Source organism: Lathamus discolor, chromosome 1 (genome assembly GCF_037157495.1).
Source record: "Lathamus discolor isolate bLatDis1 chromosome 1, bLatDis1.hap1, whole genome shotgun sequence".
Classification (NCBI taxonomy): Eukaryota; Metazoa; Chordata; class Aves; order Psittaciformes; family Psittacidae; genus Lathamus; species Lathamus discolor.
Window position 1 is genome coordinate 48,821,638 of NC_088884.1, and position 15,032 is coordinate 48,836,669.

The following is a 15,032-nucleotide window of genomic DNA, read 5'->3' on the forward strand; positions in this document are numbered from 1 at the left end:
CACTGGTTATATTATACAGTTAGGCGATTTAGAATATCTGCTGATCTACTTCACAATCAGTATGCTTACCTCTCCTTTTTCATTGCGTATTCTCCTGTTAAAGTCTTTGCCCTCTAAACACAGGAAATCTTCACCAGGATTCAGAATACCACATTTTAATGCAATAGCACGAGCAGTGTTAATGTTATCACCAGTGACCATACGTACAGTTATGCCTGCACGTTGACACTTCTTTATTGCATCAGGTACCTGTAAGAAAACACACAGGTGCAGAGACTGTACATTATCTGAATAAATCTAGACATGTGAGTGAAAAGAATGTTTTTGGCTCAATCCAGGATAGCTCTTACTTTAAAATCAAAACTGTTGTTATGGAACATTTAAAAATAAAGTATCTTACCACAATTAATTTTCCTGAAAAACACAGAAATGGCAATTCTGGCAGAGGCTTTGTTGTTGTCATTCCCCCCCCCCCCCCCCCCCCCCCCGCCTTAGTTTTTAAATACTTCAGTATTCAAAAATACCATAAAAATCTTCATTAGGCTGTAGGTACCAAGTACTGGCTTTTCATTTATGATTGTGTGAAACCAATTACATCTCAACCCTCCACTATTTTACCCATGACTTTTTGTGTAAAGTGATGATTATACAGATCAGACTGGAGTTCCACTTACATGTGTCACAAAAGCTTTCACTATTTAAAAACACTGCCCTCCTTAAATGTCAACCAAAAGCTCAGCTCTCAGGTGACAAACTCTGCTCTCTATTCCCCATGAGAAGCTGGCAACAAGTACAATGGCTAATATTATCCTAAACAATGCTCCTAATATTCCAAGTGGTAAAACAAATGACAAGCTGTTCCATCTACTACTAAGACCCTGCACCTTAAGCACCTTAGTTTGTACAGAGCTTCAATAACACAGCATAAGTGACATTAAGAAGTTTTAATCTGCTTTTATAGCTCCATTAACTTTCATTAATTAACCATGCTTAAGGCATACAATAGCAATTCAGTTTCATGTACTCTCTGCATAACAAACAACAAGAATCAAGATCCATAATACAATCACTGCAGTTTAGTCAATGACCCTACCTCAGGTCTCACAGGATCTTCAATCCCGACAACAGCAATGCATGTCAGGCCAGTAACAATATCATTTTCATTATCCCATTCTGGCTCAGGTTCCCCTGCTGGGAAGTCCCGGAATGCCAAACAGATGGTTCTGAGCCCCTCAGAAGCCATTGGCTCAATTACAGTTTTCACGATATCATCACGGTCCCTAGGTCTAAATACCTTTGGTTCTCCATTAGCACTCAGTATTTTGAAGCACCTGAAAAGGAACGATTTGAAAAGTTAGCATATTTTAACCAGAAGTTCAAGCCATTCAATGGCTTATTAGTCAACTCCAGTAAGTTTCCACAAGCTTTGCTTTCACTAGACTTGAACACATACAGAAAAGGCCCGTAGCAACACCTCTGAAGTAATTTTCTCCATATGTGCTTAATCTTGTCCCAACTGCAAAACATCCTAGCTGTAAAAAGTTAACAGTCATCCTAGGATGAAAATAATGCCCAACAAATTTAGCACACAAACTTTAGTTACCTCCCAGAAGTATCCATTTCTCCATTGTATGTAAACAGACTAGTGTCTGCACTGGTTGAGTCAAGTCACTCCAGTTTCAAGTTCAACAAAATAATCCCACCTTGTTACTAGTTACACAAGCCTCAGAAGAGCAGTATGCTTCCAGAACAGGCATGTGGTGCTTAAACAGCTGTAAGCACTAAACTTACAGCACTGAAAGCAAACTCTGGTACTCATATCCTGGAGTAGTAAGGCTTGCCCCCCCCCAGCTAAGTGCAGAAAATTCAGAGAGCATCTGGCATAGAGTTCTTAATGTGAAATATTAAATTAAAAGCAAATACTGAAATCTGATTTAAATGTTTATATAAGAGATTAGATTCAACACTATGTACTCCAGCATTTCAACACATGCTTTTAGTTGTTTCTTTAGTTTCTTCATGCCAAAGATACCACTGCCTTCACAGACAGCTTATATATACACTTCACTAATACGAATATAACACTACCAACTAGTTTGAACAATAAATTTAGTCTTGTTCATCTGCATACTTAGCCAAGTTTTGCCATAAAGCAATGCCATAAGCACTTGTTTTACAAATTAGTACTAATGTAGCACTAAAAAAAAATGTAAGAATTTATGACTTTTTTTTTTTTTTACATATTAAGTTCAGACGTGGCATATCACTCAAGAGGACTACTGTTATGTTTAAATGTTTAGTCTCAAGGGGTTACGGAATTCCCAGGTGTGATACATCTAAAATAGTTTCCACCTTGTCCAGGATATGGAAATGGAAATGAAGCAGTCCCTTGAAGCTTCATAATATTCATCATAACTGAAAATTGAAGTCTTATCTAAATTTCTTGATTTTGGTTATCTGTTCAAATGTCAGCAACCAACTAAGGATATCTTGTGTTACCTGCAATCACAGGGCTTATGACGAATTCAAAGCATTCCAAGATTACTAAAGCCAATAAACTCTATGTACAGATTATATTGAAACATATTTCAAATATTTGACTTAAGCACAAAGGAAAAAAAATAATTAATGGAGCTGCTCTGCTTGAAAAAGTTTGCTGCATTTTTTCTACACTTGTTAGGGAGTCATTTGCATCTTATAAATATTCATGTTTAAGTTTTCAGTGCTCAAGAACAGTCATACATGTTATAATAACGAATAAGCAGTACACTTTAGAAATGAGGTTACAAACTCCGAGATTAATTTCTGGCACTGCATAGGTGGCAGGTAAAGAAAGTGGTTTATGCTGCTAAGAGTTCTCCCAGTCAGTACATACTCTGAAATAGTTTTGGAGTTACAACTATTCCAACAGTATCCAAATCAGTTTTCTTGTTCTTTGCCAAGTGCCCTTATTATTTATTTTCTTATCTCAGGTATGAAGCCAAGCAGACCACATGAGGCTGAATGAATTCTACCAACTTCTATATTTCAATTGCTCAGTAACATAGTAAGGTACAAAATACTTCTGAGGGTAGATGCAAATATAGGCATACTTACTTATTCACTGATGAGACTTGACTTAAAACCTCGCTATGAAAAAAATTACTTCCAAGTTCTGTATCAAAAGGAACAAGAGTCCTTTAAAGACTGACATTACTAAATTGAGGATAAGGAAGATTTTGTGTTTTTCCTGTAGTGCGTTAGTACTTTCCTGGATAATTATTTGGGGGTCTAGTAGCAAGCAAAAAGGTAAACTGAACAGGTATTATCTATGTGCTACCTGGACTAGAAAGAATCTGATGTCAGAACCACAACCAGAATGCCTACCACTGCTGTTCCTCGAGAACATGATGCATACATGCTTGCCTTCCCTTCTTGTCTAATTAGGACTTATCACAGCATTCTTTACACCTAAAGGTTTGTCCCCGTGGTGAGTAATCTCTCAGTAACAGTCTTATCTCATACTAATAAATCCTCTATGGATGGGCAGATGGATAAAGAAGCAATTTGCTTTGTCACATTAAAAAACCCTCAAGTTTTTCCATTGGCCAAGTTAAACCACCTTTTAAAATGACTAACTTCGACACCAGCCTGCACAGTCTTTTGAAGCTAAAAGCAATCAAAGGCACAAGTGCTTCTTGATGGGACTTTACTGGAAGATGAGTGAGCATTTTGACCAACCACAACTAAAACTTGAATAGTTTACCTACAGAACTTATCACTTCATAGATAATTTCCTCTAAGAGAGTTCACAAATGAACCACATCAGCTCATTTTTGGGGGAGCAGGGCTGGGGTGTCAAAATTAAAGTAACCTAAATGCTAATTGCCTTTCTTGCTGTAGAAAGTCAAACAATTGAAGGAGACAAGCTGGGAAGTTGGCTGCAATCAGAGAGGTACAGGACTGCTGCACTTGTTTGAAAGTAGGGCAACAGAAGTATTTCACAGGCTATGGCACAATGTTGTTTAGCACTTCAGTCTCCTCACTTATCAGAACATTTAGCCACATTTAAGTGCTGAATTACAATAGTTGTTCTTACTTTTTAAGAACTATCTCAGAGGCACCTTTACTGAATATCCGGAAACTGCCATCAGAGTTTTTTAAGACAGTACTCATAGACTTTCTAACAGAGTTGAAGGTGTACACTTTGTACAAATCCTCTTCTGGTATCTCATTTCTTACATCCTGATAATCACGCTTTAAATCCAAGAGCAATCCCAGCAAGGCACATTCAGTTTTATTTCCAACATGACGTGGTAGGCCACCTTCTTTTTCAGGAGGCTGCAAGAACAACAAGAACCTTCACTGATTAGGAGGTTAACTTATGAACCACTGAAGTACAGCATTTAGAAAAAAAGAAGTCAAGGCCAAGCTTAACTCTGGGATGGGGAAGTCTCACTTTCACAGTGCTTACTCTATAAATTCATGAGTCATGAGTCAAAGTCATACTGCTGGCTTTTATAGGTAACTTCTGTACCCGTTAAGGATCATTCAGTCCCTTTCAGAAGACTTAAAAATCAGTCATTCAGTTTGTATCAAATTGTGACATATTTCTAAAAGGCATTTTCCATTACTTGAAATGATCAAGTTCTGATCAATTGACTGTAGTCCCTGAACAATTACTTTGCATTTTAAAAATACATAAGTTTACTTAAATTAGCATTATTTCTGCTAAATTAAGTGTCCTTTCCTGTAATAACGCTTCCTCAATGACTTAAGACTGCGATCACCTCACCTGTTAGCCTTCCACTGCAAAACCTAAGTCTTTAAGCTTCTTAAGTCTCACTATAAGTTCCGTTTTCCAGGCTATGGCCTATTTAACTGGAAAGAGTTCCGAAATAAGTTTCCAACCCTTTATTGCCAGAACAAGTTTCTTACCTCAGCAGTGTGAAATATGCACATACTAGTGCTGTAAGTAAAGCTCAAAAATTTCTCTCAAGTTATTTCTGAACCTATACAGCTGTAACATTGCATTGTAGTTTGTAGCAAAAACCTGCAGAAACACTTAGTCAGCCTCACATGCCCCAAGCAGCTAGAGCTGAACTGTACTAATCATAGGTGAGAAATCCATTTTCATTTTTCAGAGCTCCAACACCTTGGATTTGGCTGTACTGAATGCTCACACTTTCAAATGCTCACTTTAATGTGCAATTTAAGATGTCCAGTTCTAAGCTTGCCAGTAAAAGAGACACGGACATCCAGAAGCAAGTCAGCCATTGGCCACAAAGATGTGTAAGGACTGGAGCACCCAACATGTGAGGAGTGGCAGAGAGCTGGGACTGTTCAGCCTGGAAAAGGCTCCGGGGGAGAAACTTAACAGTACGTATTAAATGCCTGAGTGGGGCAGGCAGGTGGAGCAATGGTAAAGACTGCCAAAGCCAGGTTTCTTAGTGGTGCACAGTGAAAGGCCAACAGGCAGCAGCTGCGAAGTGAAACTCTTGAAATTCCATTTGAAAATAAGGAAACACCTTTTTACTCTAAGGGTGGTCAAATACTTGATCAGGTTGCCTGGAGGTTTCAGAGTCTCCATCCTTTGAGATTCTTGAAACCTGACTGAACGCAGCCCTCAGCAATGTGTTCTGACTGATCCTGCTTTGAGCAGGGTGGTTGAACCAGAGAATCTCAAGAGATTCCTTTTAGCCATTTGTGATTTTGTGAAACAGACGAACTATGACTGCCTTGGGTGTAATTTGATCAAAATTATAGTAGTAAGGGGCCTGGTCAGTTTACATGCAGCTTTTTTTTTTTATTTCTATATAAAAATCTTTAGAAAATTAGACTGTGAAACTCCTCACATGCTATAAATCATTAGCAGTATTACAGTCTTTTTTCACAGGAATCAGTGCTGGCAATCTTGATGTGCCACCTTAAGTACTGCTATTGAAATTCTTGCAGAGGTCCAGACTGGCTGAAAAGTAGCTTTTGGACTGGGGTTTTACTACTATTCCTATACAAAGCACTCATAGTGTAGATTTCTACTAAATCTTGAAGTGCTAATTTATTCTTTAAAGCTAATTACTAGTTATTTTTCCTGCCTAAAAGAATACAAGTTATTCAATACATTGGAATAACTACAGCAAGGAAGCTATGTAGCTTCAGAAAATGATGCACGTGCTACCTAGTCCAGTATTTAAAATGCGTAATGGTCCATTATTCTTTTCATTCCAAAATATTTTGCAAGTCTCAAACAAGGCATGAGCAAAGATGTCACAATTCTAAAGCCTACAAACTCATACAACAGTACTTGGAATAAAAATTCATTAGTATCCTCATCTGTACTTGCATTTTCACCATTCCTTTCCAGCTGATGTTACGCTCCTCTTACATGCTTACTTTGGAGTAGCACTCAAACCCAGCCAAGATGTTAACAGCCCCACTCATAAAAACAAATTTAGATACAACTGTGATCTTGAAGTTGTCTTCCTGAGATTGCATCTTTGAACTATCAGTTCTAACTTGAAATAAGCTATTTTTGCAGTTTACACTCGAATGCCTGAGCAATCTACAGCAGGTATAAAATACCCTATGCTGCATTTTGTCACACACACTTAGCTGGCTACCACCATGTGGCCACCACACAATTTGGAAATTTTGAGGAAGTTATTTTACCTTGATTAGAATGGACATCCACTTACCAGTATTTTGGAAGTATAAGCACAATTAACCGAAATTCCTGTCACAAGGTAAGCCATGGTTTTCTCTGGAATAGCTTCTGGTTCTGGAATTTTTTTATAATGTTTTTCATTGATGTAGGCTTGGACCACTGTCATTCTGTTCATGGTCAATGTTCCTGTTTTATCTGAGCAAATAGCTGTTGCATTGCCCATTGTTTCACATGCATCTAGATGTCTCACCAAGTTATTATCTTTCATCATTTTCTAAGGAAATAAAAGCAGTCAACAGGTATAAAAATTACTTCACATTGCAGATACTTTCATTTAGGGTGTCCAGTCTTACACAGCAGCTTCAGAAGACACTGAGCCTTTAAGTCATCTAGCATCTTACAGAGGAAGAATTTGCAGCTGCTACATCCAGTCAGGATTCCTTTAACTCTATTACGTCACAGTAAACTTCATTTTGAACAAGGTTCATAAACAGTCTTAATCCCTTACATCTGCATGTCTCACTGACTACTGATACTTTTCAGACTGTGTTATGAGCAAATAGCTTATGATGATATTTATAAATACAGGAGAGGTACAGACTGAGCTTTACCAGAGACAACAAAATGAATAAATAAATAATCTTTCTGCTTATGAGAAAGATCAAGTAAGCTGTGCCACAGACTTATCTGAACATCAGGTGACATGTATTTCAAAAAGCTAAAGTCAGATTTGAAATCAAATACAAACTGGGAGCCCAATGTTTCAGCTAAGACAGTGAGGACTACATAAGTTTCACAGGCCAAATATATCTTTAAGTTCTTTATTTAACAGATTTGGATAGTATTTTAACCTTGAAGACACAGTATTCAAATGATAAAATGCTAAGGCCACTACTAGTTAATGTTGCAAGTTAAGTTTTAGAACACAGGCTAAACAGCCATGTCTTTACAATTAGATTTTCAGATTAATAACTGTTCCCAGCATGAGGAAGCAATAAGAAAATTTAGAGAACAAAGAGCATGAATTAAAAAATATGCTGCAAAATAAACAGAGAGCTGCATATTCTGCAATATTCAATCCTCAAGGAGAATCAATCCAGAAACTTTTGTAGCAGTCGCTTAACACATCAGTTAGGTAGAAGTTCAGCTTTACAGAAGAGTTTGTTATTTACAAGTTCTAACACATTACTATAAGCAAACGCTACAATCTTGTGAGTTAAACCCATTCATCTTTAGATGGTGACAACAGCCTGCCACTGCTCATTGTTCATGTTAGTGTGTATTCAGATATTAAGTAAAATACTTATGCAGTTCAGGGAAACACGAAAAGCTTCTCCCCAGTCTGTTACGTATGTGATGCACCATACCTAAACTGAGATTTACAGCTGATGAATACACCCACCTACCCTTAAAATCTGTTCCACACCTATTCACTTACCTTAACAGAGTAAGCCAGAGATATAGTGACTGCAAGTGGAAGACCTTCTGGTACTGCCACCACCAAGACTGTAACTCCAATAATGAAGAACTTCACAAAATACTGAATATAAATTGGTGTACATTCAGCAAGCCAAGGTCTCTTCTGAACCCAGAAGGTATCAATTATAAAATATAACACAAGGATAATGACTGTAATTGCAGACATCAACAAACCTTGTTAAAAAGAGAATAAACAGTTGTCAGAAAGTATCTCAAATATCTGGCAATACAGACTGTGGATAAGTCAGGTGCAAATACTTCTGCCTTTATGTGAGCTAAGTAAGTAATAACTTTATGTAATTTTTGAACAGGCAAGTCAGGAAACACTGAGGTAGCTCTCAAAGGTGTTTCAACTTCCAGTGCAAGTACTTCTTCATGCATTTCACTTAGAAACTTCTAATAGCATTTTTCCCCTCTTATCCATTTAATTGAAAAGTGAAAGATCTAATTATGATCAGGACAGACAAATATGTAATGTCAATTGACTAAGCAGAACAGGAACTGAAATAATTCAGCAGCCCTTGAACGACTGTACTGCTGAATTAGCCAGTAGAGAAAGCTGCTGACAGTCTGTACCCTGCTTCCTGCTGAAGCTGGGATTAAATATGGCAGCTAAGCACAGTGTTCAGTGAACTGGGAATAACTGGGAAGACAAACCAGAACTGCAACTAGCAAGCCAAGCAGCACATTTAAGACACCACATAAAAACAGGGAAGGAAAACTGATCTAGCTGGAATAAAGAAACAGAATTCACTGTATGAAGAGTGTCAATTCTTTGTAAAAAGGTGCTTCAGTGTGTGCAGGACAGAAAAACCACATGCACAAAGCAGATGAGCATTAAGGGTATGTGGAGAGTTACAACAGGTCAAAAAAGTGAATAAAGGAAAACAGAAGCCTTATGAAAAGTGTGTGTGTGGGGGAAGTGTTAAAGAGCAATACTTCCCATTAAACATATCATGGAAGCTTTATTCCACATTTGTCAGTACAAGTCTTCTTGAAAAATTAACATTCCAATACATAACTAGAGTGCTAAAGCTAAAAGCTTAATTGCTTTGTTTTCACACTGTAACTGTCTTATGACATAGATGCTGAAGTCAGCCCTTTTTGAGCTGTGTGCTGGGCTACAAGACTTTGTTAGAATCCCTAACCTAAATCTTCTAACAATTCTACATGGGTCAAAGTAAACCCTGAAATATTTTAATTAAACCTCTACATGCTAGATAACATAGCCTAAAATTTACACTAAACTTCATTGTTGCTTTAGCCTACTTTCAAGAAGAAACCGTTTATGAAGACAGCTGAATACTAGCTGATTGAAGAGTAACAGAAGCTAAAGGATAGTAGAAAGTCCAAAAGTGTTACATACTGTAAGGCATATGTTAAGTGGAAATATCTAAGCCTCTAGAAGTACTAGGGATAACCTGGTTGACACTACTACATTTTCCAGACTTCACTCAATTTATAGTTCTCTAGGTACATCAAGAAATGCCTTATCTAAAAACTATCTTTTGTAACAGTTGTCCAATGTTATGAAGTTCAAATCTTCTCTTCCAGAAGCTGGCACTCTAAAGCCTGAATCTACTTAAATCAAGGAAAAATAAAAGCCATCCATACGACAATCTGAGAAGCCATCAGCTCGCTCAGTGGCATACTTGCACATATTGGAATTTTGCACTTAATTAATCAAACCAGTCAAGGCTAGCTACTCCAGTTAACCTCTCACAAACTACACACATTCCAATTTTATTCAAACACGTGATACCAACGTAAGGGGCTTAATGACACATCATACCTGCTTTGCCAATCTGAACTGCGAGCTTTGTAAGTTTGCCTTGAAGAACTGACTTCTCTTTCTTTGGCAAATTTGCTCTCTTCTTGTCTTTCTCATCTCCATCCCCACCATCCTCACTCTTCAGTGGCTGCATTTCCATGGCTGCACCATCCTGAGCTTTAGCTAGAAGGTAAGATCAAATTAAGTTTATCCACTGGGGAGCCCCCAAAATCAGTGATACTTACAAAGCTTACCAACACCAGTACTGTGTAGCAGCTTGTACACAGAGACGCCATACTACACATGAACATTTAAACAAGTATATTGGTTATAGGTGCCCAGGTGCTGGCAGCAGGGGAGCTGCAGCCCATGGATAAGACCATGTTGAAGCAGGCTGTCCCCCTGCTGCCCACCAAGTACCACAGTGGAGCAGATCTCCACCTGCAGCCCGTGGAAGACCCAAGCCAGAGCAGGGGGATGTGCCCTGAAAGAAGCTGCAGCCTGTGAAAGGCCCATGATGGAGCAGGCTCCTGGCAGGAGCTGTGGCCTGTGAAAACCCACCCTGGAAAAGTTCCAGTAGGATACAGTCCTTTTTGAAAGACCCTGTGATCAAGAAGGGGAAGAGTGTGAGGACAAAGGAGCAGAGACAAGCACTCCTCAGGGGTAACTGAGAGTGAAGTTGAGCCTGAAAGGAAGGGGAGGCAGAGAGGGGCAGTTGTTTTAGATGTTTTTGTTTCTCACCATCCTACTCTATTTTTAATTGACATTAAATTAATCTCTCCCAAGTTGACTATGTTTTGCCTGTGAAGATAATTAGTATCTCCCTGTCCTCATATCAACCTACAGGATTTTCATCCTATTTTCTGCCTTGTCCTGCTGAGACAAGCAGGAGTGAGAGACCAGCTGGGTGGGTATCTGGTAGCCAGCCAAGGGTAACTCACCTCAAAAAGTGTCTTGAAAAATCAATGGCAAAGTTCACTTCTGTAGCATCTAGCTATGTTGAGACTACCAAGTTCATTTAAACATATGCTTTGGACAGATTCACTTGTGCCATCTTTAGCATAACCACTTTGGATATAAATATTCATTTGCTTAGGAAAGTATGTATTTGTTATTACATACAGTCTCAGAAAATAGGGACTTGCAAGAAAGGATCAGAGAATCTGCACTTACCTTTGTTACGGTTTTCAACAGCTCCATCTTGCTTTTTACCTGTTGGAGAGGGGAACAAGCTGTGGTTTAAATTGGCTGTGCAGAGTTCATTTCAGTATTTATATTTATATATAATGCATACATTACCATATGCTGAAACAAGCAGTTATGTGGGACAGAGGGATCATATAACTGAAGCTTTAAAGGCAAAAGTCAACTCACAGAAACAGTTTGCATCAGGATTTTTACTTTTTCCATAAAAGATTGCTGTAGAGTTACGCTACCTTAAGCTTGCACACATTACTGTAACAGATATTTATTACTTGTGAGGTAACCTTTTAAAAGGCTTGCCTAAGCATTTTCCTAGGGTAAAAAATCGTGACACTAAGGTGATTCTGGTGGCCTCAGTCTTGCTCTCTGTTCTTCCAACATTTGGCAACTTCATCTGACTACTACTGTAAACAAACCGCAGAATGTCATTTCCAGAAGCAGTGCTTTGTTCAACACTGCAGAAGCTACTGTAGTATAAAATATTTATAAATCCACACCAAAGCTTAATGGAGGTACAGCACTGGATTACTGGATCTATGCTAACCCTATTTACGCAAGCATGAACATAATCTACAGGCAACATACCAGCGTTACACCACTAAGAGAACAGTTCGCATTCATAATATCCCTCCTACCTCTCCTCAGACATGGAGTTCAAGAGACCAGAAAGAAGGACAGTGAAATAATAGAAGAAAATAATGGATGAAATATTAAAAGTAACTAGAAGACTGACTGACACGTGTGTAGCTTATGGGGGGAAGAAGCGGAAAGACAGAACAGACACTACGTTTTTTTATTTGGGTTTTAAAGGAAAAAAGTTTAGCTACTACCTTGGCAAGTGACAACAAACATTTCTCCTAAATAGAGAACCCATGGGCTATAGTTACTATCTGCAATAACCTGAAGTGAAAGCACAGAACTGAGGAACTTGGGGGAAAAAAAAGAGAATTTTTCGGTACCACTGGCAATTCATTAAGTCTTCAGCCTTAAGTTATGTAGACTGAAATGTGTAAGACCACTCAGGTAGAAGAAAATCAAAGTATCAAGCAGCCTGTCTGGAATGGCATTTAATACCTCCACTGTATTATTGCTTTAGACATAGTCTGATTGCTGTACATAAGATCTTCCCTCACGCATCCTCAGAACAGCTGAGGAGGGGGGAAAAAGCATGTTCACTTTCTACAGAAAGTAGAAAAGAAGCCACTTCAGACTCAAGAACTCATCATTGTATCCTAATTTAGTATTTATTCTTTCCTATTTCCCCTCTCCCTCTTATAAGAGCAGAATTCTACACTTGAGTTACTTTTAACTCCTTGTGCTTTCATTCTGAACCAAGCCATACACAGCCATCTAAAAATAGCCACTTTAATCTCCTTAACATTGGCAGAGAAGCTAATTGAGTTTAACCTGAGTTTTACCAAGGAGAATCTTATTAGGCACCTAACTTAAAGGAAAGAGGAAACTGTGTGTCTTGGGAGACAAAAAAGAGCCCCTTAAATGTTCAGGCCCTAAGTTACACCAAAACACTACATGTCAAAAATACTTCTCCTAAATAAGAAATGCTGTCAGAATAATAATAAAACCTATAACCTTCTGCATATCTCCTGTAGCAGCTGGTAGGGTTGCTTGCTTCCTTCTTCCTCTGTAAGGGAAAGAGCAAAGGATGGAAACAGTTCCCCACTAATCCCTGGAAGTGTTTACCTTCACTACCATGCCTGAGCTTCAAACTAACTTTGAACTTCCAATTCTTGTAACAACTCTTGTAACTTACTTCTGATGAAGCTTACTACTTTAGTTTTCAAGAATGGTCAGAACTGTAAACTGTTAGTGGATTAGGACAAAACAAAAAGCACAGTTCAATCCTAATTTCTGCACAAAGCACACATTTCAACAATTACCCTTTTAGTTTGAAGGCTAGCAAGATTCCTAAGCACATTTCTGTACTGCTTTATACTGCTTACCGTTTTATATTCTTGTGATTAAAAAGTCTATTTTTTTGCCAAAATCCTCAGGCTCACTCCCATCTAATAGACTTCACAAAAGCTAAGAAAATCTCTGTTGTGGTGCAGCTTAGTCCTAAACATGCCTTATGAAAGCTAGCATTAAAACATTACTGGTTGACATTTCTAGAGCTTTGATAAAGCTCTGGATAAAGGGTATAGCTCAGATAAGTGACCTTATAATTCCAGCTACTAAGCACGTCCTTCAGAAGAAGGAAGACAGCCCATTTCACACTTAACAAAAGGCCCTCATCCCTCCAAAAATAAAGTTTACAGAAACATGCCACTAGAGATTGGCCTTGTGTATAACTGAGCATTCAAAGTTTCAGCTCTGGAAGAAAAAGAGCAGCAGAAGAAGCTCATCTTTATCAAAATCAGTCATATATACTTAAGATATCCATAAACTCAGCAATAACAATGATACAAACTTTCCCCTTCACCATTTCATGATTCTATGATTCTAAGTATCATAGAAGAGCTCACTATAAAGGACATTTTCTATCTGCCAAAAGCAAAATGAGATACTTCAGTGGTACTATTGGTAATAACCTGTTTGCCACAAACAGGTAGTTGCTATTATTAGACATGAATGTACTTCACATTGTATACAGTTAAAATACAGAAGATGGCAATTTAACAATTTATAGGTGGTATGGCTGGTCAGGAGTTCTAAACTTTCCGACCTTTAATTGCTCAATGAGATCTGAAGTTTAATTAAAAATCCACAACAAGAGCTATTAGTAGTAGTGCACTCTCAGGTCACTGGACCTGAGTTTTCTTTTAGTGAAACTCACTGAAAGTGTAAGTCTTAGAAAAAGATTTCTGTCTCCAGATGACCAGATCATGCTTTTGTCCAGTAACATTCAGGAGTTGATCCCTCCCTCCCCAGGAATCCAAGATGATTATGCCTACTTTTCTTGTCCTTCTTCTCTTTTTCCTTCTCCTTCTCTTCTTCATCTCCACCAGCCCCAAGTAAGGTAAAGATGATTCCAGTCTGAGAGTTCACACCTACAGCAGTTACTACCATTCTTCCAGAGCCTTCCATCACATGTGTGCCTGAAAGATTGAATCAGGTTTTCCACTGAGACTTGAGCAGTTATAGAATCATAGAATAGTTAGGGTTGGAAAGAACCTCAAGATCATCTAGTTCCAACCCCCCTGCCATGGGCAGGGACACCTCACACTAAACCATCCCACACAAGGCTTCATCCAACCTGGACTTGAACACCGCCAGGGATGGAGCACTCACAACCTCCCTGGGCAACCGATTCCAGTGTCTCACCGCCCTAACAGGAAAGAATGTACTCCTTATATCCAATTTAAACTTCCCCTGTTTAAGTTTTAACCCATTACCCCTTGTCCTGTCACTACAGTCCCTAATGAAGAGTCCCTCCCCAGCATCCCTATAGGCCCCCTTCAGATACTGGAAGGCTGCTATGAGGTCCCCACACAGCCTTCTCTTCTCCAGGCTGAACAGCCCCAACTTTCTCAGCCTATCTTCACAAGGAAGGTGCTCCAGTCCCCTGATCATCCTTGTGGCCCTCCTCTGGACTTGTTCCAGCAGTTCCATGTCCTTCTTATGTTGAGGACACCAGAACTGCACACAATACTCCAAGTGAGGTCTCACGAAAGCAGAGTAGAGGGGCAGGATCACCTCCTTCGACCTGCTGGTCACACTCCTTTTGATGCAGCCCAGGATACGGTTGGCTTTCTGGGCTGCGAGCGCACACTGAAGCCAGTTCATGCTCATTTTCTCATCGACCAACACCCCCGAGTCTTTCTCCACAGGGAGAAGCAAAGCACAACGGAAATAAGCTCCCAAACTTTGCACTGACAAATATAAGATGTGCACATGTAACATCATGTTCTCCTGGAGCTTTAATTGCCAAAACTATCTGGAAGAGGAAACCATAAAACTGACAAACATTTCATGTAG

At 38.9% G+C, this 15,032-nt stretch overlaps 1 protein-coding gene across 6 annotated transcripts in view; it reads right to left on the minus strand.

Moving 5' to 3' along the window:
- The window catches only part of ATP2B1 (ATPase plasma membrane Ca2+ transporting 1), a 65,622-nt gene that overhangs the window by 13,992 nt on the left and 36,598 nt on the right, over nucleotides 1–15,032 (minus strand). For all 6 annotated transcript variants that reach the window (XM_065670052.1, XM_065670069.1, XM_065670075.1 and 3 more), the window contains exons 6-13: nucleotides 14,009–14,152; nucleotides 11,067–11,105; nucleotides 9,915–10,076; nucleotides 8,082–8,296; nucleotides 6,675–6,917; nucleotides 4,079–4,320; nucleotides 1,094–1,331; nucleotides 70–249 (exon numbers count right to left, since the gene is read on the minus strand). In XM_065670052.1, the coding sequence (XP_065526124.1) occupies nucleotides 70–249; nucleotides 1,094–1,331; nucleotides 4,079–4,320; nucleotides 6,675–6,917; nucleotides 8,082–8,296; nucleotides 9,915–10,076; nucleotides 11,067–11,105; nucleotides 14,009–14,152 (1,463 nt within the window). The remainder of the gene's footprint in view (nucleotides 1–69; nucleotides 250–1,093; nucleotides 1,332–4,078; nucleotides 4,321–6,674; nucleotides 6,918–8,081; nucleotides 8,297–9,914; nucleotides 10,077–11,066; nucleotides 11,106–14,008; nucleotides 14,153–15,032) is intronic.